Genomic DNA, 23,114 nt, shown 5'->3' with positions numbered 1-23,114 from the left:
GCAGGTGGGGGCGGGCCCAGGTAGCAGGTTCGGCTGCGCGGGGTCCTCGCGTCGGAGGTAAATATTAGGGCGGTGGGTGTGGGGCCCGGGGTCCGAGGCCGGCCTGGGTGCGGGGTGGGATGGGCGGGGCGAGGGAGAGGCGCGGCCGGGCGCCGGGGGTGGGCGAGAGTGTGGTGGCCGCGCGGTGGGCGGCCCTGTCCTCCGCGGCCACCGGGGCCTCTAGGAACTGCGAGCTGAGCCGCTGCGACGACCGTGGGGCCTCGGCACCGGCCCGTTAGCTGCCCCGGCCGACTGCCCCCCGCCGAGCTCGCACGGAGCCGAGTCCGCTGACGTCAGCCCGGGCTCCCCCCTCCCTCCTCACTCCCCCGGTCTTCGGGGGTGTCCTGGGCGGGATCGCCATCCCCGGGACCCCTGGAGAAGTGAGGGCTTGTGGTAGGAGCAGCACCAGACTCAGTTTTCCTCATTGGCACCCTGCATTTGCGGATGGGGAAACTGAGGCACGGGCCGCTGGTTGATTCTCCGAGGTTCCCCGGGGCGTGGGGAGTCCTGTATGGCAGCACCCCACCTCTGTCTGAGCCTTGGGCACTTGGACCTGGCTATTTTCTTTGGAGTGGGAGGGTGTCCCAGCCCCTCTTGGAAGGGAACAGCAGGCGGGGATTCTGGTCGGGCTAATGGCGCTTTCTGCTTTTTCTTTCAGTTTCCCCCTTTTCTGGGTGAGGATGTTTTCCCACGGCAGCTGGGAGTTCTGTCGTTGAAAGGTGTTCCCCGATGAGCCAGGTACTTCTTCCTTTCCGTTTCTGGTGTCATTTGAAGTCTTGATGGAAGGAGGTTGTTGCCCCAGCATGGTCCTCGGCTGCCAGGCTGGCTCTTCGTCTCCTTGACATCTCTTCTATTCCTCCCCTCGATGTTTGCAATGTTTAGGATGATTGTCATCTTCCAGGCACCCAAGCCTCGTGGTCTTACAGTCTTCCAGCCCCCATTATCCCCGTCCCGATCCCTGCCACCACCCTGTCCCTCCTTTTCTCTGGGCACTTGTCTCCTTAGCTTGTTAAAGTTCCAGCAACGTCCCTTCCTTGCTTTTGAATTGGGATTAATTAGGAATCTTAATATGATTGCTCATTTTGGAATCATTGGCTCCGTAGAAAACTCGGGCCCTAAGAGGGCATGCATCCAAGCGTCAGTTTCCTACACTCCCCCTCACACCCCAAAGAGATTGAATGGCCCAAAGAATTCAATTTCTTCCCCACTGGGTAGTGGGTGGATTTACATTAGAACAGAATTAGGATAAAATGATTTGCTGGAAATTCTTAGTGAACTTTATGTACTCTGAACGTTGACAATACTCAGGACATTCTCTAATGTTTGCTGCAGAGTGTTAAGGTACTCTTGAAAAGAAGCCTTGTTTTGGGTAGAAACTTTTGTGAGAAGCCTATAAGGCCAGGGCACTTCTTATATAAGGCAAACATGATTTCTGTGGTCTGGCAGTCCTCAACTGTGGTTTTAGTTGATTTTAGGAAGTCTTTAAAGGAGAAGAGAGAGTAATTATCCTATTAATCAAGCTAGGTATTACTATTTTGTCCCTGCTTTTCAAACTACCATCTATTTGTCTGGGGGATTTTACATTGCTCATGCAAAATTTATAAGCATCATACATAGTGTGAGGTTCTAGGAAGCTAGTTTCAAATTCACCTCAAGACAATTTGGTTTCATCATTGTTAAAAATCACCTTATTTGTTCCTACTTATGCATGTCACAAGGAAATAGTACATCAATAGTCATTTCATTTGGTCAGAGAATTAGTGATGGATTAACAAAATGATTAAATAGTCCCAACTCCTTAGTTGTTTCTTTATAATTTTTCTTATTATGGAAGATACTGTTAATCATTTAAGCAGGATGTGCCCAAAAGGTCCAAAGATGGAGGAATTGGGAAGCCCACAATTTGGGAATGGGGTGGTGAGGTGTCACTCTTAAACACACTTGTAGGTTCAAGAGCCAGAATATGCTTGTTTTATGTCTTTATGTCCTAAGTTAATCTGTCAGAAAATTAAAACCAATTATATATTTTCTGGGCCTGAATTTCTGTTAGTAGGACTATAATAACTCATTCATTTAGTAAGAGAAGTTCTTTCTTAAAGTGATAATTGTTCTAGACATCTAGAAGCATTTGGGGGAAAAAAGACTCATGTGTCTTTTTCTTGGGTGTTCATGAAGACCTTCCCATCCTTTTGCCATTTGTGATCAGTGACAGTATTATAGTGTAGTAATTTTCATTCTGATTTACAGAACTTCCTGTGGATTTTAGAACAAATCAATTTTATGTACCTAATGAGGATTTGTACTCCGCGCAAAAATTTGTACTTGGTATTTTGAATCTTTAATATTTTTGTGAGACTTATTTCTTGATTACCTCTTTTCCATTTCCTTCATGGGGAACTGAGCAATATTTATAAAGACCTTCAACCCTCATTTTGGCTGAATAGTTTTATCTGAGTACAGTTAAAGCCTCCTGTACTTACTCTAAATCTAGACCATTAGCAAGTTCAGATAATCAGGCATGATTTCAAATCTGCGACTCTGAATTGTTTCTCCATCTTCAGGGTCCTCAAAAGAAAGGCCTTATGTTCATCAGTGTATTGGGCTGAACAAGTGGAGGCTGCAATTGTGTATTCCAGCTCTCTCGCAATCTTCATTCACTACATATTCATGCTCACTATGTTATCCAGCATGAAATAAGATAGTATTTAGATGAGTCATTTGTGATATACTAACTCTTAAAATGATTCTACCTGCAAAGTCATGAGACCACAAATGGAAATGTCTCCTTCATGCTGACCAGTTCCACCTCCATTTTGAATTTAGCCAGGCTTCTTTTTCTTTGTGTGCTTATACTCCTCCCAAGACCTATGCTTAAAGGCAGAAGTTGAGTGAAATGAGATGACTTGTTGAAGGCAGTCCTGCCTTAGAGCTTCCATAATTATGTGATAAATACTTTATCATGTGATTTGAACTTGTTTTTGTGGTTGTACTTGAGCTCAGGGCCTCTCACATTTTTGCTTGGCTTTTTCCTCCTCCTTCTCTCCCTCCTTCATCTCCCTCCCCCTCTCCCTCTCCCTCCTCCCCCCCTCCCTCTCCCTCTCCCTCTCCCTCCTCCCCCTCCCCCTCTTCCCCCCCTCCTTCCCCTCTTCCCTTCACCCTCCTCCCTCTCCCCCTCCTGGTTCTCCCCCTTCCCTCATCACCCTCCCCCTCATCCCCCTCCCCCTTCCCCTTGTTCTTTTTTTTTTGGTAGTACTGCAGGTCTGTGAGACAAGGCTCTACCACTTGATCTATCCCTCCCCCCCCATCTCTAATTTTTTTTTAAATTTTGTTTTTGAGTCAAGATTTCTCTACTTTTTGTTTGGTCTGGCCTTGAACTGAGTTCCTCCTGTCTCTGTCTCCCCAGTAGCTGGTGCTACAGGTGTGCTCCAGTACATCAGGAATCTTCTGCTGTGTATTCCAGTGAAAGAAGAATATTGGTATTACATGTATTACTATAGTGTGAGGAAATATATATTACCATATTTTGAGAATATTAGTAACCATTAAATTTGCCATTGTTTTTACCTCTAGAAAAGTTCCCATTCAGCTTTCTCTACCCGTTGTAATGAAGAGAATTAACTTTTAATAGGTATCATCAAACTTATTGAGTGTATTTTCAAAAATGGGAAAGACCACATGCTTTTTTAGTTTGGGGTCATGTTTTAAAATAATTTATAACCTTTGTTTTTGTTATTAACAGTTTGTCTAACTGCGACCCAGCCTGTTATTGAATCTAAGATCATTCCACTTGTGTTATTACAAGTTAGCAAAATGTACCATTTTTTTTTGTATAGTTCACTTTAAAAATAGTACTTGGAAACTACTATATTGCCCTCAACCTTTTTATAAACCTAGTAGTTATTTTCAGTTTTACTGTGTACTAACTTTCTTAATTGAGTTAGAGGAAACAGCTTAAAGTAATTTAAAATATAATGTCCTGAGTATGAGCATGGTTCAAAACCAGCCTGAACAGGAAAGTCCATGAAAATCTTGCCTCCGGTTAGCAACCAAAAAAAGCCAAAAGTGGATATATGGCTTAAGTACCAGTCTTGAGTGAAAAATCTAAGACGCAGCCCCCAAGCTCTGAGTTCAAGTCTTAGTACTAGGACACTCACGTGCGACACACACACACATATGCACACACACAGAGTCCTGATGCATTACATTTAGTAATTTTGTTTTACATTGATAATATTTTATTAGCAGTAATGTTTTTTTAATTTAAATTGTGATATTGAATGTTGTTGGGGAACCACTAATATAGAAATTGGTGACATATAAACAGTGATTAAGATTTAAGGAACCTAATTTTAGTATTTGAAAATAAAGATTTTTGGAAATTACAAAATATTTCTTTTGAAAATAGTACCTTAAAATTTTATTGTAGGCGGGGCTGGGGATTTAGCTCAGCGGAAGAGCACCTGCCTGGCGAGCGCAAGGCCCCGAGTTTGGCCCTCTGCTCTGGGGAAAAAAAATTATTGTAGTCTCCAAAATTTAGATACATGTTAAAGAGAAGCAAAATAATAGCTCACTTTTTCTTGGTCTGGTCCTTGTGCTTGAAGTCAGGGCCTGGGCTCTGTCCTTTAACTTTGTGCTCAAGACAAGACTTTCCCACTTGAGCTACAGCTCCACTTCTAGCTTTTTGGTGTGTAGTTGGAGGCACCAGTTTCAGGGACTTTTCTTCCTGGGCTGGCTTTGAACTTAGATCCTCACATCCCAGCTTCCTAAGTATCTAGGATTACAGGTGTGAGCCAGCAGTGCCAGGCTGTAACTCACTATTTTTAGGTAATAAGTTTTGACTACTTCAACCTCTGGGAACAATCAAAATGATGTTTGTGAAATGAGGCCTTAACACCCTTCCAGCATTTGTGTATTCCCCTTTGTTATTGTGGTCTTGCTTTTTTAATACACAGCACATCTCATCATCTGGCTTCTTAGAACTGATTAGAAACAGTATGCTGGAAAGCAGCAAGGTCACAAAAGGAGTCTACTGCACACTGCAGGAAACCACAGAAAATGGCTGATTACAAGAGAGAAGTATAGATTGCAGTTCTATAGAAAGCAGAGAGGAGAGCTGGAGGGTGGGGTATAAAGCCTTTAGCAGAGAAGCAAACAGCCTTACACATTGAGAGTCACATATGGTTATTTATTTTCCTAACGATAATTTAGTGACCAAGAAAAACATAATTTCCTTGTTGAAAAAAATGCTGACATTTTTAAAGCATTGTCATCACCCCTCCCCCACCCCAACACTTCATTTTGGTACTTTAAAGGCACAGAGCCAAATTATAGTCGAGTAGCTGCTTGGGCACTCTTTTTCAAGGGTTTTGTTTATGTGGTTTCAAGATGGAGATGGCCACAGGTGTCTTATATAAGTGGTAGATATAACTTGATTCCATTTCTGCTGAAGTAGACAGTGCCCTCAAGTGGAATTAAAGCAAGCACATTCTATTAAAAAAACAAAACAAAACCGAACAATGAGAAGTTACCTGCCTCTGCCCTCACTAAACGTAGTTGTTGCACATGTAGTTCAGTAATACTTGTTTTAGAAGGTGCCAGACTTAGAATGTATTTGGTAAGCTATGTGGCTCATTTTGGCTTGTTGAAGGACAGACTTGTGAAAGCTTTACTGTGGTGGAATATTTCATTACCTAACAATTCTTTCTAAAAGAAATACTATTCTCTGTGTATGGGTTTGCTGGATTCTTTCAACATTAAGTTAGATGATTAAAAGTTTAATTCCTTGGTTTTAGGTGTTTGTTTTTTTTTTCATTGCAAGATTGAAGTAGGTAAGTATGATGGTGCTATATCAATTGCTACCATCAGCCAAACTAATAGAAGTTGATAGTACTGTCTCAAAGAAGGATAGAATAAGTACTCTGTTTAGAAACCAAATGTCTACATTCTTGTGGCAAAGATTACACAGGAGCTATTATTTTCAGCATATTTAATGAAAACAATGAGTTTCTCAATTGGAGTGAATGGAAGTGTATAGCTTTTAATCCTAAATTAAAGTAGGCTTGAGGGGGAAGCTACTTAGTTGTGAAAGGTTGTTATTTTTGTAAAAATGAAAAATTGAAGCTGAAAAAATCTTTTGTGTATTTCTTTCTCTTATACATAGTCAAAATTGGTATAAAAACACTGTAGGTTTGATATAAAGATCAGCATCACTATGCTGCAAATGTATTTCTTTGTTATGCTACAAAATGATTTTCAAAAATGTCTTTAAATGTAATCGGATTTTAATGGTTGATATTTGTGATTGTGAGAAATTAAACGATAGCTATGATTAATATGGCTAACACTTGTCTAAGAACAAAATGTTCAAGATTAAGGAAATGAAATGGAGTCTGAGGTAAAATGTTCCATCATAAAAATAGAGCATACATAAATGAGTTGTGGTTTAAATTTCATGTTAGGTTATTTTTATTGATAAAAGAGGTTCAACACTATAATGTAATTCTTAAAATGTATTCAGAAATAATAGCCTTTATTAAAAAGGTAGATTATGCATGATATAGCACTTACCTGTTTAAATTAGAATCTATTAAAATGAAATGTTTTTGAAGTTCAATGTCAAACTATATATATATATATACATAAATACATACATACACTTACATATGTATAGATTTCCTTAATTAAATATATATCATCACAGTAGACACAAGTTAGCCCTTTTAGATACTTTTAGAAATTGTGTGTGTGTGTGTGTGTGTGTGTGTCTATATGCATTAGTCAAATGAGATTTTTACATCTTTAACTGCAGTTTAAGATCATAGAATGAAGGCAAGTTTGCTTTGCTTGCTCAACAAACATTTTGATTTGCTGTCTTTTCACAGCATGGCTACCAAATTGCTAAAAACCTGCTTTGGGACTGCCAGTGAGTTTATCTTTTGTGATTGCACAACAGACTTACTAGTGCTTCCTTTTTCTGAGTTGCTGTTCTGAAGTTGCCATCACAATGAGTTCAGCCCTATGGAGCCAAGAAAAAGTTACCTCACCCTACTGGGAAGAGCGGATATTTTATTTGCTTCTTCAAGAATGTAGTGTGACAGACAAGCAAACACAAAAGCTTCTTAAAATACCGAAGGGGAGCATAGGACAGTACATCCAAGACCGCTCTGTGGGGCATTCAAGGATTCCTTCAGCAAAAGGCAAGAAAAACCAGATTGGATTAAAAATCCTAGAGCAACCTCATGCAGTTCTTTTTGTTGATGAAAAGGATGTTGTAGAAATAAATGAAAAATTCACAGAGTTACTGCTGGCAATTACTAACTGTGAGGAGAGGCTCAGCCTATTTAAAAACAGAAGCCGACTGAGTAAAGGCCTCCAGGTAGACGTGGGCTGTCCTGTGAAGGTGCAGCTGAGATCCGGGGAAGAGAAGTTCCCAGGAGTGGTGCGCTTCAGAGGACCCTTGCTAGCTGAGAGGACAGTGTCAGGCATATTCTTTGGAGTGGAATTACTGGTAAGTTGGATCAGCCATCTGTGTGACTGTGTGTATCTATTTATGGGTATACAAATGTATTTATATGCATATCTGTGTTTTTCTTCATTAAACACAAAAGTTTTTCCAGAAGTCTTCTGAATACTTTTAATATTCCTGACCCTTAGGATTTCCTTTCTGCTGCTGTTGCTGCAGTGGTGGGAATAGATGTCCCAGCCTGGGGTTGATTTTTGAAAGATGCTTAGAAATGATGTATAGAGGATGCTTGGAAGTGTTTAAAAACTGCCTACTACAGTAGGAATATAACAGTTATTGCCATTCAGAGCTTTTTTCTTTCTTTCTTTTTTTTTTTTTTTTTTTTTTGGTAGTACTGGGTGTTGAGCTCCGAGCTTCATTCTCATTAGGCAGGTGCTCTATCACTTGAGTCATGCCCAAGCCCTTTTTGCTAGTTGTTTTTTGGTATAGTGTCTTGAGTTTATGCATAGATCAGTCTGGACCTCCATCCTCCTGTTCATACTCCTTGTGGTAGCTGGGATAAGAGATGTACATTCCTAGTGTCCAGCTATTGGTTGAGATAGGGTCTTGCTAACATTTTCCCCAGGCTAGCCTGGAACTTTTGATCTCTGCCTTCATAATAGCCGGGGTTGTAGGTATGAGCTACAGTGCCTGACAGATTTTAGAAATTTTAGCATTGTCCATATTATAAGTTAGCTCCAACTGTAATTAATCACTTCATAATTATTCATTATGTTGCATTATCAGTTATAGCTTTCTCAGTTCTTTTTTTTTTTTTTTTTTCTCAAATTTTTATTTTCAAACTGACGTACAGAGAGGTTACAGTATCATACGTTGGGCGTTGGATACATTTCTTGTACTGTTTGTTGCCTTGTCCCTCATGCCCCCGCTTTCTCAGTTCTTAATGTATACTATTTAATAATGCCAATTTAGATCTAAGGTTTTTAAATAAGTTGCAGTAGCTTAACTTGCAGTAACTTAACTTTCCTGATTTTATATATGTATACATATATATATATACATGCATACATACATACGTACATATCATCTTAGAAACTATTTGTGCTAAGTCAGACCCAAGATCTTTGTGAGTATTTCCAAGAGGAATATTAATTCTCAAGAACTGAAATTTGAGTTGCTACTTGACATTCTTCATAAATACAATTTCATGCCTTAATTGCCTCTTGATTTAATATTTCAGTATTTTCAATTGTAAAATTATTGAGGATTTGGCATTACTAGTTGTGTTGTCAGGTTACTTAACCAATGTATCTAACTTCTCTAAGTCTATTTTGTCATCTGTAAAATGATGATAACAGCACAACTTGGGTGTTTTTGTGAAACGATGATACAGGATTTAGCAAAGTGGTTGACAAATAGTGATTCTTCAATAAATGGAATTAATTAAGGTGAAGTTTTATAACAGCAGTAGTGCTGGGATCACTTTTTAGACAGCTGAACTGTTTTACTCTTATGGTGGAACTGAGGTTTGAACTTAAGGCTTTGTGCTTGCTAGGCAGGCACTCTCCTGCTTGAGCCATGCCTCCAAGCCCTAGGTGTTCATTTTAGACTGCCCCTTTCTTTTGCAAAGTTTTGCCTTTATGTAGCTTTTATTCACATGACTACATGAGAGTTTTATTGTAATCCTACTGATTCCAACCTAAGACTTAGGGTTAAAAAGTTCCATTTTGGACTATGTTCAAGAAAATGAAGCCATGCCCCTGACCAGTTTTACTCTGGATATTTTTCTCATGGGGTTTTGCATTTATGTTCTGTCTGTTCTGGACCATTATCCTCCTATTTATGCTTCTTACATAGCTGAGATGATAGGCCCGTGCCACACTGCCCAGCTTTTTATTGGTTAAGATGAGGATTCCTTTTTTTTTCCCTGCCTAGGATGGCTACAATACTTCTGACTTCTGCCTCCCAAGTAGCTAGGATTATAGGTATGCATGAGTATCTGGTGAATTCAGTCCAACTCTTACCAGAGATTGATGACTTAAAATTACTAGGTAATTTTACTTCAGATTCTTCCTTAAACACCTTATTTCTAATAGCAACTGCTAATAATTATATTTCTTATAAGAGTGAGTCATTTGGAATTTTTCCAAATGAAAATGAAACCCCTAGAACATCCTTTTACCTGTGGATAACCTTTCTGTATCGGTCTTACTATTCTTACTTTTAAATCTCTCCCTTAAAAACTAGGAAGAAGGTCGTGGACAAGGTTTCACTGATGGGGTGTATCAAGGAAAACAGCTTTTTCAGTGTGAGGAAGACTGTGGAGTGTTTGTTGCATTGGACAAACTAGAAATGATAGAAGATGATGACAACGGGCTGGAAAGTGATTATGCAGGCCCAGTGGACACAATGCAGGCTGAAGTTCCCCCTTTGGAAATAAACTCCAGAGTTTCTTTGAAGGTTGGAGAAACAATAGAATCTGGAACAGTAATATTCTGTGATGTTTTGCCAGGAAAAGAGAGCTTAGGATATTTTGTTGGTGTAGACATGGTAAGAAAATTTTGGATTATATTATCATTGTAAATATATGTATTTTATGGTTAAATTTAGATACAAGTTCATTAAATATTTAAAATGGACTAATTTGGAGTACTTTAAAGAATATGTTCTTGTTTGTCTTTGGTAGCAGAACATTGAAATGCACAGGAATCTAGATTCAGAATTACTTTTCCTCCTTTTGTTTCTGGTTTGAATAAATTGGAATCATCTTTCCACTCTTTTTTTTTTTTTTTTTTTGGCCAGTCCTGGGCCTTGGACTCAGGGCCTGAGCACTGTCCCTGGCTTCTTTTTGCTCAAGGCTAGCACTCTGCCATTTGAGCCACAACGCCACTTCTGGCCATTTTCTGTATATGTGGTGCTGGGGAATCGAACCCAGGGCCTCATGTATATGAGGCAGGCACTCTTGCCACTAGGCCATATCCCCAGCCCCATCTTTCCACTCTTGAAATTTGTCTAAGTAAAGCTGACAAGTAGACAACAAAACAAAAACAAGAAACAAAGCAAGAACAAAATCTAATTAAAAACCCACCACCAACCCAAATATATTATGTGATACCTTATTTTTCTTTATATTGAAAAGTTCTTTCTGTAACATGTATTTTTCTCCTAGTATATTTTACAAAATTTTATCTGCTAGTTTGATTCTAATGAGTAATGTAAAAAATTATAGAAAATAACGTAATATTTTTAGGAAATTTGTATTGCTTTAGGGAATATGATTTTAGGCTATCTTAAACAATCTAATTGAGGTAAAGTGTACATAACATACAGTTTTAATTATTTTTAAGTTTACAATTCAGGAGCATTAAGTACAGTCTCATCTCCTATCATTTTTATATAGAATTTTTTTATCATTCTAATCTAAAACTTTGTACTTGTTAAGTAAATTCTGCCTGTTCCCTCTGCTCTGTGTTAACTGCTACTCTACTTTCTGTCTCTGAATTTGCTAGGTACCTCAGAAAAGTAGAATCATATGATGCTTGTTCTTTTACTTGTCTTATTACCTTATATTCATACTTGTTAATAGTTCATTGTGGTACATTGAATTATACATGTGGCATTGGGAGCCTGAAAGAAAAAGTATGAGATCATTTTTATCAATGAAAACACAGGAAAATTTTTGTTATTTATAAAGGGGGATATTCACACAGAATTATTGGGCACTAAGATATAAGAGGAGGGGCTGGGAATATGGCCTAGTGGCAAGAGTGCTCTCCTTGTATACATGAAGCCATGGGTTCAATTCCCTAGCACCACATAGAAAACGGCCAGAAGTGGCGCTGTGGCTCAAGTGGCAGAGTGCTAGCCTTGAGCAAAAGAAAGCCAGGGACAGTGCTCAGGCCCTGAGTCCAAGCCCCAGGCTGGCCAAAAAAAAAAAAATACAAGAGGAGAGGATATGAGTAATAGACTTGTACTCACGATGGGGATGGTTTTTAATAATCATTTAAATCTATTTAGGTATAATCTGCATAGAGTGGTAGAGGCTGAACATTCTAGCATGTTTCTGTTATGTGCTTAGAAATTCCAGAAAATTGTGTTCTTTAAGATTCATTAGGTGCTAAACAAACATTTGTTGAACTGTTACTCTGTGAAGCTGGACCCAGAGTAAACATGTGGCTCCCTTGGGTTTGCCAACAATCAAAACTTACTAATCAAGAATAATCAATATTTTTTAAATCTAGGTCAGTGGCTTAGAGGGGAAAACATAGGCTGGGAAGATGAAAGACTGGAAAAACAGGGCCACTGGTCATTGGACTAGTTTCCTCTTACTTGGGGGAGCCCTTCAGCTCAGTCCTTTGGCCTGGATCCATACTTAGCATGAGTTGTTCAGGTCTTACCCTGCCTGAGTGGTGGCCTAGGAATCATCTTGCTTACCCCTGACAGCATGCCTAAAGGTTTGCCTGAAGTTCTTCCCTCTGCTTTGTCCAGACACTGTATGGCTTGTGCAGACATTTGTTCCAAATACTTTTTACAGACTCCTTGAGGGAAGGTTCTAGTAAGTGTACCTTTCTTCAGAGCTTGTTTCTAGGGACATTTTAAGCATACACACAAATTGGTGCTCAGGGTAATTGTATGGCTGGCCCATCTACAAACAACACTGTAAACTTAGTGCAACATGCAATGTTTGGAAAATAACCATTTTGTAGGAAGTCTTTGTGTACCCAAAAATGACAAAAGAGGACTTTTTAATACATGGAAAGAAAGGTGTACAATTGACTTAGTGCTCAGGGAATATAAAGCTTTTATTTATACCTTGTTATCAGCTTTTAATGTCAGGTTTCTGTGTGAGATAATGTATTACTAGCAAATCTTCCTATGAAAACAATGTCTTTTTAGATATCAGATGAGTGTTAGTCCATAGACTCGTATTTATTTAGTACTAAATGTTCAGTAAAGTATAAAGAAACCCACCTTGTTCCTCTACAATTTGCTGTAACTTCATTCTTCTTGGTTCTTAGTTTTCCAAACGCAAACTAAAAATGCAAAGCAAACCGAAATAAAAACCCAAAGTTTTGTTACTATGGTAATTATTTCTAATATTTTCTCTCTTTCATTTAGGCAAAATAGTTAAAATTTTCTGATGTAAAATAGTTTGGAGGATTCTTTTGTAGAAAATACAGGCTTTTATATTTACATTTTATCAAGGCGAATATCAAAGTTTATTATGTAATTTCTAGGATAACCCTATTGGCAACTGGGATGGAAGATTTAATGGAGTACAGCTTTGTAGTTTTGCAAGTGTTGAAAGTACAGTTCTCTTACACATCAATGATATCATCCCAGGTATGTTTTCTTTATGTTTTATATATTTATGAATCAGAGTTTCTACCACATATTTTATTAATGAGAATGTAAATATACTCTTCAAGATGCATTTTTTGAATTTGTCTCTTATATTTGTAGAATTGTTATTTAGTAGAATATCCTTTCTTATCCCCAAATGAAAACAGTAAAAACTTCTATTTCCAGAAGTATATAAGTATGGGGTGATATATATATATCATCTTATTTTTTCTTCTCTATCATTGTAGAGAAAAAGCCCCTGGTGATAATTAGAAGGTTCTGAAAATAATAAACTGCTACCCGATGGAGTAAGAGCTTGTTTTAAACTGGAAGACTTTAAGCAGAAATTGGTCACTTCATTGAAACTAATTAATGCTAGACAGGAATCTTAAATGATCTCAGATCCTTTCTAGTTTGAGATAGTATAACTGATCATGCTTCATGACTGTAGTCAGAAACAGATTGTGCAATTTGTTCTTCTATTAGTGCTAGGGATGGAATCTGAGCCTTGCAAATGCTAGGCAAACATTTTACTACTAAGCTATACCTGACTAAAAACTTTTTGCCTCAAGTAGCTTTCAATGACAATTGTCAGGTAATGGACAGATTCTCAGCAATAGCAGCAGCAACTGTACTATTTCTTGCTGTTAGAATCCCTGATGATAGGCTAGATAGGGGAATGGCACTGGCAGGAAAAGGTTCTCTAATCCTGTAAGAGTGCAATAATGCTAATAGAGGTAATCAGAGATAGTGTTGACATTGAGCATTCTGTAGCCAGTTATGTGCTAGGCCCTCAATGAGAGGATTTGTATTCTTATACTTTCTTTTCTGTTTTTGTTTTGTTTTGTTTTCCTTGGTAATACTGGATGTTAAATTTATGTCCTTGTACTAGGTTTCTAATACTTGAGCTGTGCCCCCAGTTCTCTTGATTTTAGTTTATTTTTTTCAGATAGGGCTTTGTGCTTTGCCTGGGCAGGTATCTGTCCACAATCCTACCACTAGCTCTTAAGTAGTTAGAAGTTCAGGCATGTATACCACATCCAGCCCTATTTTCATTGTTGACCAACTGAGAAAGGTAGGGTTTAATGATTCCCATTTTGCTGACAAAAACCACAGCTCAAATAGGGCTAAAATTGCTTACGGCCCAAGTAAGTGATTGAGCCAGAATTCAAATCTAGACCTGTCTTGACTTTCAAGAGGTGCTCTTTTTAGTACCACTCCTCTCCAAACTCAAAGTTCTGTATATGCTCAGACAATGTAAAAATCTGCATTAAAAAAACATACTTTTCAGTTTCTCATGTTTGCGAATATTGTTTCCATGGAGATGTATTTTGCCTCTAATTCTATACAAGCTGAATTTTTACATTAGCAAGTATCACAGATGAACAGGAAGACTAAATTGATTTCCCTTCTGTGTTATTCCATTAATTGTGACACAGAACACTATTCGGTTACCTACAGGTCATTTCTAGCCCCCAGTTTCTTTTGTAAAAATAAAAGGTGAACCTTAGGGTTCCTTGTAGACTATACTGTGTGCCTTCTTGTTTTCCTGTTAATGGGGCAGGACATAAATGGTTGGTTTACAGAGTTAGGAAATGCTTTTTACTTAGTTTTTAGCTTTATAGTGAAAGTACATTAATTTAGTTGGAGGTATAGGACTCAAATTATAGCTTTATTTCAGTTTGCTTTTGAAAATTCTGACCTACTTTACTTTTCTTGGTTTCTTTTAAAGCTAGATTGGATTTCAGCCAATTGGATTTCTGGCTAATTTTTTGTTTCCATTTGGGAACAAATGATTTATACTGAAGGGAAAGCATACATGTGCTTCATATTTTATTTAGTAGTGATATTTAACTTACTTTTCTATGGCTGTTTGTTGAGGTAACATAATTTATGATTTTATGAATCAAGATTCCTTTTAATATTAGAATTAATGCTATTACATTAAGCATTACTATAATATACTAGAGCCCTTATAGATTTCTTATAGGAGATATAGAAAGATAAAAATTCTCACATGGAGCTTTCATTCTAGTCAGTAGAGACAGACAATAAGTAAAATATGTGTTCAGTTAGATGGTGATGAAGATGGAGAATAATAAACAAGGTAAGTGAAAGAGCAGTGCTGAAGGGTGAGATTTTTTTCTATTTCATATACAGTAGTCCCAGTAAGTCTCTCTAATAAGACATTTGAGCTTCTAACATGAAGAAAATTGGGTAATGAGCACATAGACTTCAAGAGAGGGCCCAGAGTTACAGCCAGCTGTTAGCAGTATCAAGAATTCCTTATGATTGTAGCCATCGGTGAGAAAGTGACAGCAGAGAGTGGGAGTTGGCACAGGTAGAGTTAGCTGAGCTGTGGGGCAGGTTCTTGGCTTTTACTCTTGAAGATGGGTTTTGGGCAAAGGATAGCTAACTTTATTTCCCAGTTTGGAATGCTGGGTGTGGATAGAAACAGGGGGCCCTATGAGGGACTGGTGCAGCTTTCTCTGCTGGGTGATGGTTTTTGCACTGGGATGGTCAGATGAAGTGGACGAAAAGTGAATGGATTTGGGGGATAACTTAGAGAAGTAATAAGACGTGTGTGGCTTGTGTGTGGGGTTTGAGTGAATGAAGAAAGAGGGGAGTGGGGAAAGATTCACAGTTGGATTGAGTACCTGTTAAGACTGAAATATCTATTAAGTAATTTAAATTGACTTTTTACATAAATCTTAGAAGACTTTAATCCTTATAGTGAGTAGTAGTGTTGAAATTGTTCATATTTAAGAAACTTGTTAGGGATGTATTTGTAAAAGGATACATAAAAGCATTATCCAGATTAAAAAATAAGACACAAATAGTAAGTATACATGTAATGTCTTCTCTTTAGGATTGTAATCTCCTGCCATTAGTAACCACTATTTTGATTTCTTCACTGACATTTTTTTTCTTTACAGCTTAATCTTTTCTCTAAGCCTAAATACTATATTGTTTGGTTTAGCTTTTTTTTTTTTTTTTGCCAGTCCTAGCACATGAACTCAGGGCCTAGGCAGTGTCTCTGAGTTTCTTTTACTCAAAGCTGTAGCATTCTACCACTTGAACCACAGCGCCATTTTTCTGTTTATGTGGTACAGAGGAATCAAACCCAAGGCTTCATGCATGCTAGGCAAGCACTCTACCACTATGCCACATTCCCAAGAAGTTTGGCTTCCAAAAAGAAGTTTAGCTTCTTTTTTATACTTACTATAAATAGAATCACATTGGCTGTTCATTAATTATTTGCATCATTTATCTAAAATGTATTTTGAGATTATTTTCTGTGGGTGAGAGCATTGATAGTTCATTTGATGTTACTGCTGCATGGTCTATTATGGTCTATTATTATCCGTGGTCCATTGTTTAGTGATCTGTTCTGATGATAATGTACATTGGTGTTTGGGGACCTTCATATTTTCAACAGGTGATTCTGATTAAAATTTCTGCTAATCTGATGACTGAGAAATGGTATTCCAGGGGGGTTCTAATTTGTAGTTCCTTGATTACAAGTAGGGTTGCTTTTTATATGTTTATAGCACATTTGTGTTTTCTTATATTAAACATCTGTTGTGTCTTTATGTTTATTTTTCTGTTGAGTTGTTGATTCAGAATCCTCATTTTAACATTTTTGTAAAATGCTTTTAGCATTTTGTTTTGAAACTTCAAACACACTATCAAGTTGAAATATTTTTATATTGAGTATTCCTATACCTACCACCTAGATCCTATAATTAACATTTTATAATCCCATCTCTCTATACATTAATATCTCTCTCTCTGTCTCTCTCTCTCTCTCTGTCTGTATCTCTCTCTCTCTCCTGTCCTGAATATTCCACTTAGCATAATATCTTCTGATTAGGCTTTTGGCCGGTCAGATTTTGCCATGAAGAATTGTAAAATATTATGCAATTGAGTATGGTTTGGATTTTGAATTTTGAGTTACTCCCAGGTTATAAATGATTTCCCTATGATTTCTTATAGTACGTCTTTTTCTTATAATACTGTTTTTTTGCATATACTTCTTTGATTCCATTTTATTCTATGTGGTGTGTGATGGAATAATAGGAAACTGGTTCTTTCTTTTTTTCAATCCCAGATAAGTACGAGTTGCTCCAACAATATTCATTAAAAAAGCCATCTTTTCTCTTCTGGTTTGAGATGCCATTTTCATCACACTAAATCCCCACATGTACTTTAATATCTTTCTGGACTTTCTGTTTACCTATGTATCAATACCACATTGCTAGTAGTTTTTCTTTGTGACTTTTTTTTTCTTGTCCTGGGACTTGAACTCAGAGCCTGGGCACTGTCAGTGAGCCTCAAAGCTAGCACTCTGCCACTTGAGTCACAGCACCACATCTGCCTTTTTCTGAGTAGTTTATTGGAGATAAGAGTCTTAAGGACTTTTCTGCCCAGGCTGGCTTAAAACTGTGATCCTCAGATCTCAGTCTCCTGAGTAGCTAGGATTACAGGAGTGAGCCACTGGTGCCTAGCTTGTAATTTGTTTTAATATATTATTAGCAATGCTACTCTCCTTCATCACCATTTTGAATTTTTCCAGCCTACATTGTCTTCTAAAAGTTTTTTTCCTTTGTTACTGGGACTTGAACTAAGGACTTTGCACTTTCTGAGCTTGCTTATTTGATTGGCTAGCACTCTATCACTTGAGCCGAGCATCTAGCCAGTTTTTTGCTGGTTATTTTGGAGATGGAGTCTCACAGACTTTTCTGCCTGGGCTGACTTCAAGCTGCCATCCTCCAGATCCCATCCTCTTGAGTAGCCGGATTACAGATGTAAGTGACTGGTGCCTGACTTGGCTTCTAAAAGCATGATAGTTTTACTTGTCATATTTGAGTCTATGCTCTACCTAGATTTGATTTTCTATAGGATATGAGGCACAGTTAAAAATACTCAATTTGATCTGCTAGACATGCTATGATGTAAAAATCTATTTTCTACATGTGTATGTATGGATCTCTATAATCTGAACTCTGTTCTTTTTATTTGTTTATTTCTTTATTGTCAAAGTGATATACAGAGGGGTTACCATTTCATATGTAAGGTAGTGCATACATTTCTTATCCAACTTGTTACCTCCTCCCTCATTTCCCCCCCTTCACCCCTTCCCATTTCCTTCTCCCCATGACATGTACTAGTACTAATTAATTCTGATGAGGGAAACCATAGAATCTATATTTCTTTGGGTCTGGCTCAGTTCACTTAGTATGATTTTTTTTCTAAGTCCTTCCCTTTCCTTACGAATGGGGCAATGTCATTCTTTCTGATAGAGGCATAGAATTCCATTGTGTATATATGCCACATTTTTTAAATCCACTCATCTACTGAGGGGCATCTGGGTTGGTTCCATATTTTAGCAATGACAAATTGTGATGCGGTTAACATAGTTGTGCTTGTGGCTTTAGTGTGGTCTTGCTTGTAATCTTTTGGGTGGATGCCCCAAAGTGGGGCTGCTGGGTCATAGGGGAGCTCTATGTTTAGCCTTTTCAGGAACCTCAATACTGCTTCCCAGAGTGGTTGAACAAATTTACCCTCCACCCAACAGTGTAGTAGGGTTCCCTTTTGGCTACATCCCTCCAGCATCTGTTATTATTAGATTTCTTGATAATGGCCATTCTTACTGGGGTGAGGTAGAATTTCAATGCTATTTTGATTTGCATTTCTTTTATGGCCAGTTACGTAGAGCACTTCTTCATTGTGTCTCTTGGCCATTCTCATTTCCTTTTCATAGAAGTTGCTCTTTAGGTTTTTAATCCATTTATTAATGGGGAAGTTGTTTCTTTGAGGATTTGTGTTGGAGGAATTTAATTTTTTGAGTTCTACATATATTGTAGATATGAGGCCTTTGTCTGTTGTATGGCCAGTGAAGATCTTCTCCCAGTCTGAGGCTGTTTATCTTGCAAGCTATGTCCCTTTGCCATGCAGAAGCTCTGCAGTTTGATGCAATCCCATTTGTCCAACCTTTCTTTGAATTGTGTTTCTGGGCCTTTATTAAGGAGCTTTCATCCAGTGCCAAGGAGCCCAAGTATTTCTCTTATTCCTTCCTGCAATGTTTTCAGGGTATCAGATATTACCTCGAGATCTTTGATCCATTTGGAATTGATTCGGGTGCAGGGTAATATATAAGGATCTATTTTTAATTTGTTGCATGTGTTGAATCAATTTTGCCAGCACCATTTGTTGAAGAGACTGTCTTTCTTCCATCTTATTTTTTTTTTAGCTCCTTTATCAAAGATTAGTTGGCCATAGGTCTGCAGGTTCATTTCTGGGTCTTCAGTTCTGTTCCATTGCTCCTCAGGCCTTTTATGCCAATACCAAGCTGTTTTTATTACTATAGCTTTGTAATAGAGTTTGAAGTTTGGTATTGAAATTCCTCCAGCACTGTTCTTCCTGCTTAGGATTGTTTTTGCTATTGGGGGTCTTTTATTATTCCATATGAATTTTTGGATTGCTTCCTCTATTTAATTAAAGATTGGTGTTAGGATATTGATGGTTACTGCCTTCATTATTTCACCCAAGGAGAAGTCTTGCCAGTGATGTTCTTTGTGTCTTTGTGTCTTCTTCATGTCTTTTTAAATGAATTTCTTGGCAATTCTTTGCCCTTGGCCCTTCAGTAAGTTTAACTCTCAGATTCTCAGATATTATTAGAATGTTCAATTATGATTGTGACTGGAATTGCAGATAATTTTAGGGCAATTTGAGAAAAATTGATATTTCTATTATAAAACTACTAATAACATTGTATGTTTTTCAGTTATTTACCTTTGTTAGAGTAAAAATATAATTTTATCCCTGAAATGCTTATAGGCATTATTGATACAAGATAAGGTGAAGCACATATGTTTTAGTTGTGTTTACTGATATATAGAAATACATTTTTTTTAAAGATAGCCTCATTAGCCAGGCATGCTACTGCATGCCTGCAATCCCAGAACTTAGGAGGCTGAGGCAGGAGGATCATGAATTTGAGGCCAGTCTGTTCTGTAGTCACATTCTGTATTAAGGAAAAAAAAAACTTTTACTGAGAAGTAATTCATATGCTTAAATTTCTCACTTAAACTGTACAATTTGATGTACTTAATATTATTTACAGATATAAGAGGTCAGTTTTAAAACACATTCATCTCCCTGTACAGAAACATGTATTTTTAGCTGTCATCCCCTAACCCTTGCTGTTTGTTAGTCATAAACTATTACTGATCTATTTATGTATTCTCTCCTGATGCATCAATGACTTTTGCTTTTATTCTATTTGCAGTAGTTTGACTATAAATAACTATTTTTTCATATTTATCTTCTTGAATTTGCAAGCTCACAAGGTTGAAAATTTAAACTATTAAAACCTGTCAAGTAAATAGTTATTATTCTGTCTTTTCTTCTTTCAATTAGATGTGTGCTATAATCTTTGATGTTGTTCCTTAAGTCCTTGTGGTTCTGTTTTTTTTTTTTCCAAATTATTTCTTTCTAGTTCTCAGATGCATTCTGCTTTTCTGTCTTCAATATTATTGACTCTTTCCTTAGTGTGTTGTTCAACTCATCTATCTTTATTTGTTTTTGGTGCTATGGAAAACAATTGAGGCTGAATACTTTATAAAGAACAGAGGTTGCTCTAGCTCATGAAAGTCCAAGATTGAATATCAAATTGGTTTGACTTCTGGTAAGAGCCTCATAGAAGATGGCTGTTTTATAAACCTTTATTTATGATTTCCAACATAAGGATTATGTAGATTAGTAGCCATCATGATTGTTTTGAGAACAAGTCAGATCTCCTTATCTCTCTCTCTCTGTCTGCAAATTGAGCACTTTGAATTATATATCTATATTGTTCCTTTCTTTTAACTTTTGATTCTTATCAATCTGCCTGCTATTGTTCACTCAACAATGCCTGCAGATAGGTGTTTTGTATACTGTATCAAAGTTCATTATCAGTAGGAGAAATGGACTGTTAGGAGTTTCCTCTATTATAGCACTTATAATTTTAAGTATTGTACCTTTTGGAATATAAAGACATTTATATATTGTTATATATTTATATATTATATATTGATTTATATTGATTATATTTATATAAACACATCTATATTCCAGAAAAGAAGGGGTTCCTTTAGAGGTGTCATAACATTTATGATTAGCTTTTATTTTTGTAGTGTTTTATTATTTGAAACACAATATTGTCACTATTGATAGTACCTTTATAAAAAGAAGGTCCTTTGAGGTCTCAGTCAGTAGCTGGATACTTTTTTTTTCTGAATAATTATTTATTTATTGTCAAAGTGATGTACATAGGGGTTATAGTTTCATACGTAAGGCAGTGGGTACATATCTTGTACAATTTGTTACCTATTTTCTATTTTGTTACCTATTTCCTATTTTCCTATTTTCCCTCTTCCCCTCTCCCCCTTTCCCTCTTTCTTTCAATTGGCTCTCTAAGCACACGATGGCTATTTGTTCCTTAGTGTAAGCTGTAGCTGTGGCCCATCCTCTTTTCAGGCTTTGTGTGGGGTCGTGTCTTCTGTCCTCTTCCCCATATTCAGTGGACTCGGCTTGCCAGTAGCTGGATACTTTTGCTCTCAGGGAACATTTGGAATATCTGGAGATGTTTTTACTTGTGATATTGGTGGTGGGAGGGTCCTTACCTGGATCTGTACTGGTTGCTAGTGAGTAGAGACCAAAGCTGCACAAGGGAGCCCCTACAACAAAGAATTATCCGGGGGCAAAAGTCGAGTTTAGATGCCCTGTTCTGAAAAACTTTTTGGAATTATGCTAATTTCATAATGATAATTTGCTGGCAAAGGGAAATAGCCTTATGAAATGTTTTCTTTCACTAAGTATTCTTGCAGAGGTAACTGATTCTAGCTAGTAGTATTTCCCCACAATCATATATGGAAATGGTATTCACTTCATTTAGCAGATCAAATATTGTTTTGAGGTTTCTTTTTTATTTTGGGGGGAGTGGGTAGGAAATGTTCAAAGGGTACTTTTGAAAGCTCACAACCGAATCTCATATTAGGTTGAATCTGTCTTTTTAACCTACCATGATTACATTTCTTTGAATTTCGTATTTTACAATGGAATAGACTTTTTTTTTATAGTAAGTTGGGAGACTGAGAAATCATTAGTTCAGTATTCTTAAGAAAGAAAGAGATACTTGAACTGTGAAGTTGACTTGTGTATAGTTATTTTTTTTTTCTTGGTCGGTTTCAGAATAAAGATTTGAAGTGCTTCTATCCCCTGACCCCCCACCATACACTCTGAAGCTGTATTTTTTTCTTTATATTTTTTCCACCTTTACAATCTGGTTTGAAATGTGAATTACCTTGGGTCTGCAGTAGCATTTAAAGAGTAAAGATGAGAAAAACAGAAAAAAACCTACCATATCTTTCTGTGATCAAATTGAATGTAATCTGATAGAGAATTCCTCTTTAGTAATATGTATTCTAAGAACATTTGTAATTATATTCAAATATTGGTATAGTATTGAGAATAAAAATTAGCTACATAGCTGCTTAGGAGCCACTTGTTAGGCATAGTAGGATCTTCTACATCTCAGATTGTCATTGATGTTTCTGGCGCAGAGCAGTAATGAGAAAGGAAAATAATGCTTTTTCTCCTTTCTTTTAAAGTTTGATATTCATAATCCTTGAATAGGAGTTAATTAAGAATATTACCAGTTTTTATAACATAATACATAAATTATACTTATTTGCCCACAAAAATAAAGCTTGAAAATAGACTATAAGAAGTAAAATTGTTGAAATGAAATTAGTTTATTTGAATGAAGCTTATCCCTATTGCATGTCATCATTAACACTTTTCTTGAAGGGAAAAAAAGAATCATAGTGTTTCCTTTTTGGTTCCTTGGTTTCTTTTTCTTGTCCAATTACCATCATTTGTGGGACAAAATTAATATTTCCAGTACTTAAGAAAGATTCTTTTTGGAACATTTGAACAGCTGGTGAGATTAGGGAAGAATAATTCTCAATTGCTTGTTATTGCTGGCTTCTGGATACCTTTGCTGAAAAGATGCAGTAATCTGAAATGTGCTATACAATGTTCCTGTCTCTTGTTGTTTCTAATGCTTAAAAACTTGAATACATCTAATTTGACATTATGTTCAGGTTCTTGATGTTGTTGTGATGAAGTATATCAATTAGTGCCGCCCATGAATTATACATTTTGCTTTCCAAGCTTCTTATTGTGGACTTAGGAGTGTAATGCTATTTGTTTTTCATGTTAG

At 37.2% G+C, this 23,114-nt stretch overlaps 1 protein-coding gene across 6 annotated transcripts in view; it reads left to right on the top strand.

Moving 5' to 3' along the window:
- The window catches only part of Cyld (CYLD lysine 63 deubiquitinase), a 64,203-nt gene continuing 41,089 nt past the window's right edge, over window positions 1–23,114 (top strand). For 3 of the 6 annotated variants that reach the window (XM_048355634.1, XM_048355633.1, XM_048355632.1), the window contains exons 1-5: window positions 270–432; window positions 698–777; window positions 6,921–7,546; window positions 9,749–10,051; window positions 12,739–12,844. In XM_048355634.1, the coding sequence (XP_048211591.1) occupies window positions 7,043–7,546; window positions 9,749–10,051; window positions 12,739–12,844 (913 nt within the window). In that variant the 5' untranslated portion in view covers window positions 270–432; window positions 698–777; window positions 6,921–7,042. Of the gene's footprint in view, window positions 58–269; window positions 433–697; window positions 778–6,920; window positions 7,547–9,748; window positions 10,052–12,738; window positions 12,845–23,114 lie in introns of those variants that run through there. The other 3 variants (XM_048355631.1, XM_048355629.1, XM_048355630.1) reach the window with 2 other exon arrangements.

The sequence above is a fragment of the Perognathus longimembris genome, chromosome 10 (genome assembly GCF_023159225.1).
Source record: "Perognathus longimembris pacificus isolate PPM17 chromosome 10, ASM2315922v1, whole genome shotgun sequence".
NCBI classification, from domain to species: Eukaryota; Metazoa; Chordata; class Mammalia; order Rodentia; family Heteromyidae; genus Perognathus; species Perognathus longimembris.
Note: the sequence above shows the minus strand (reverse complement) of the source record. Positions and strands in the feature narration are given on the sequence as shown.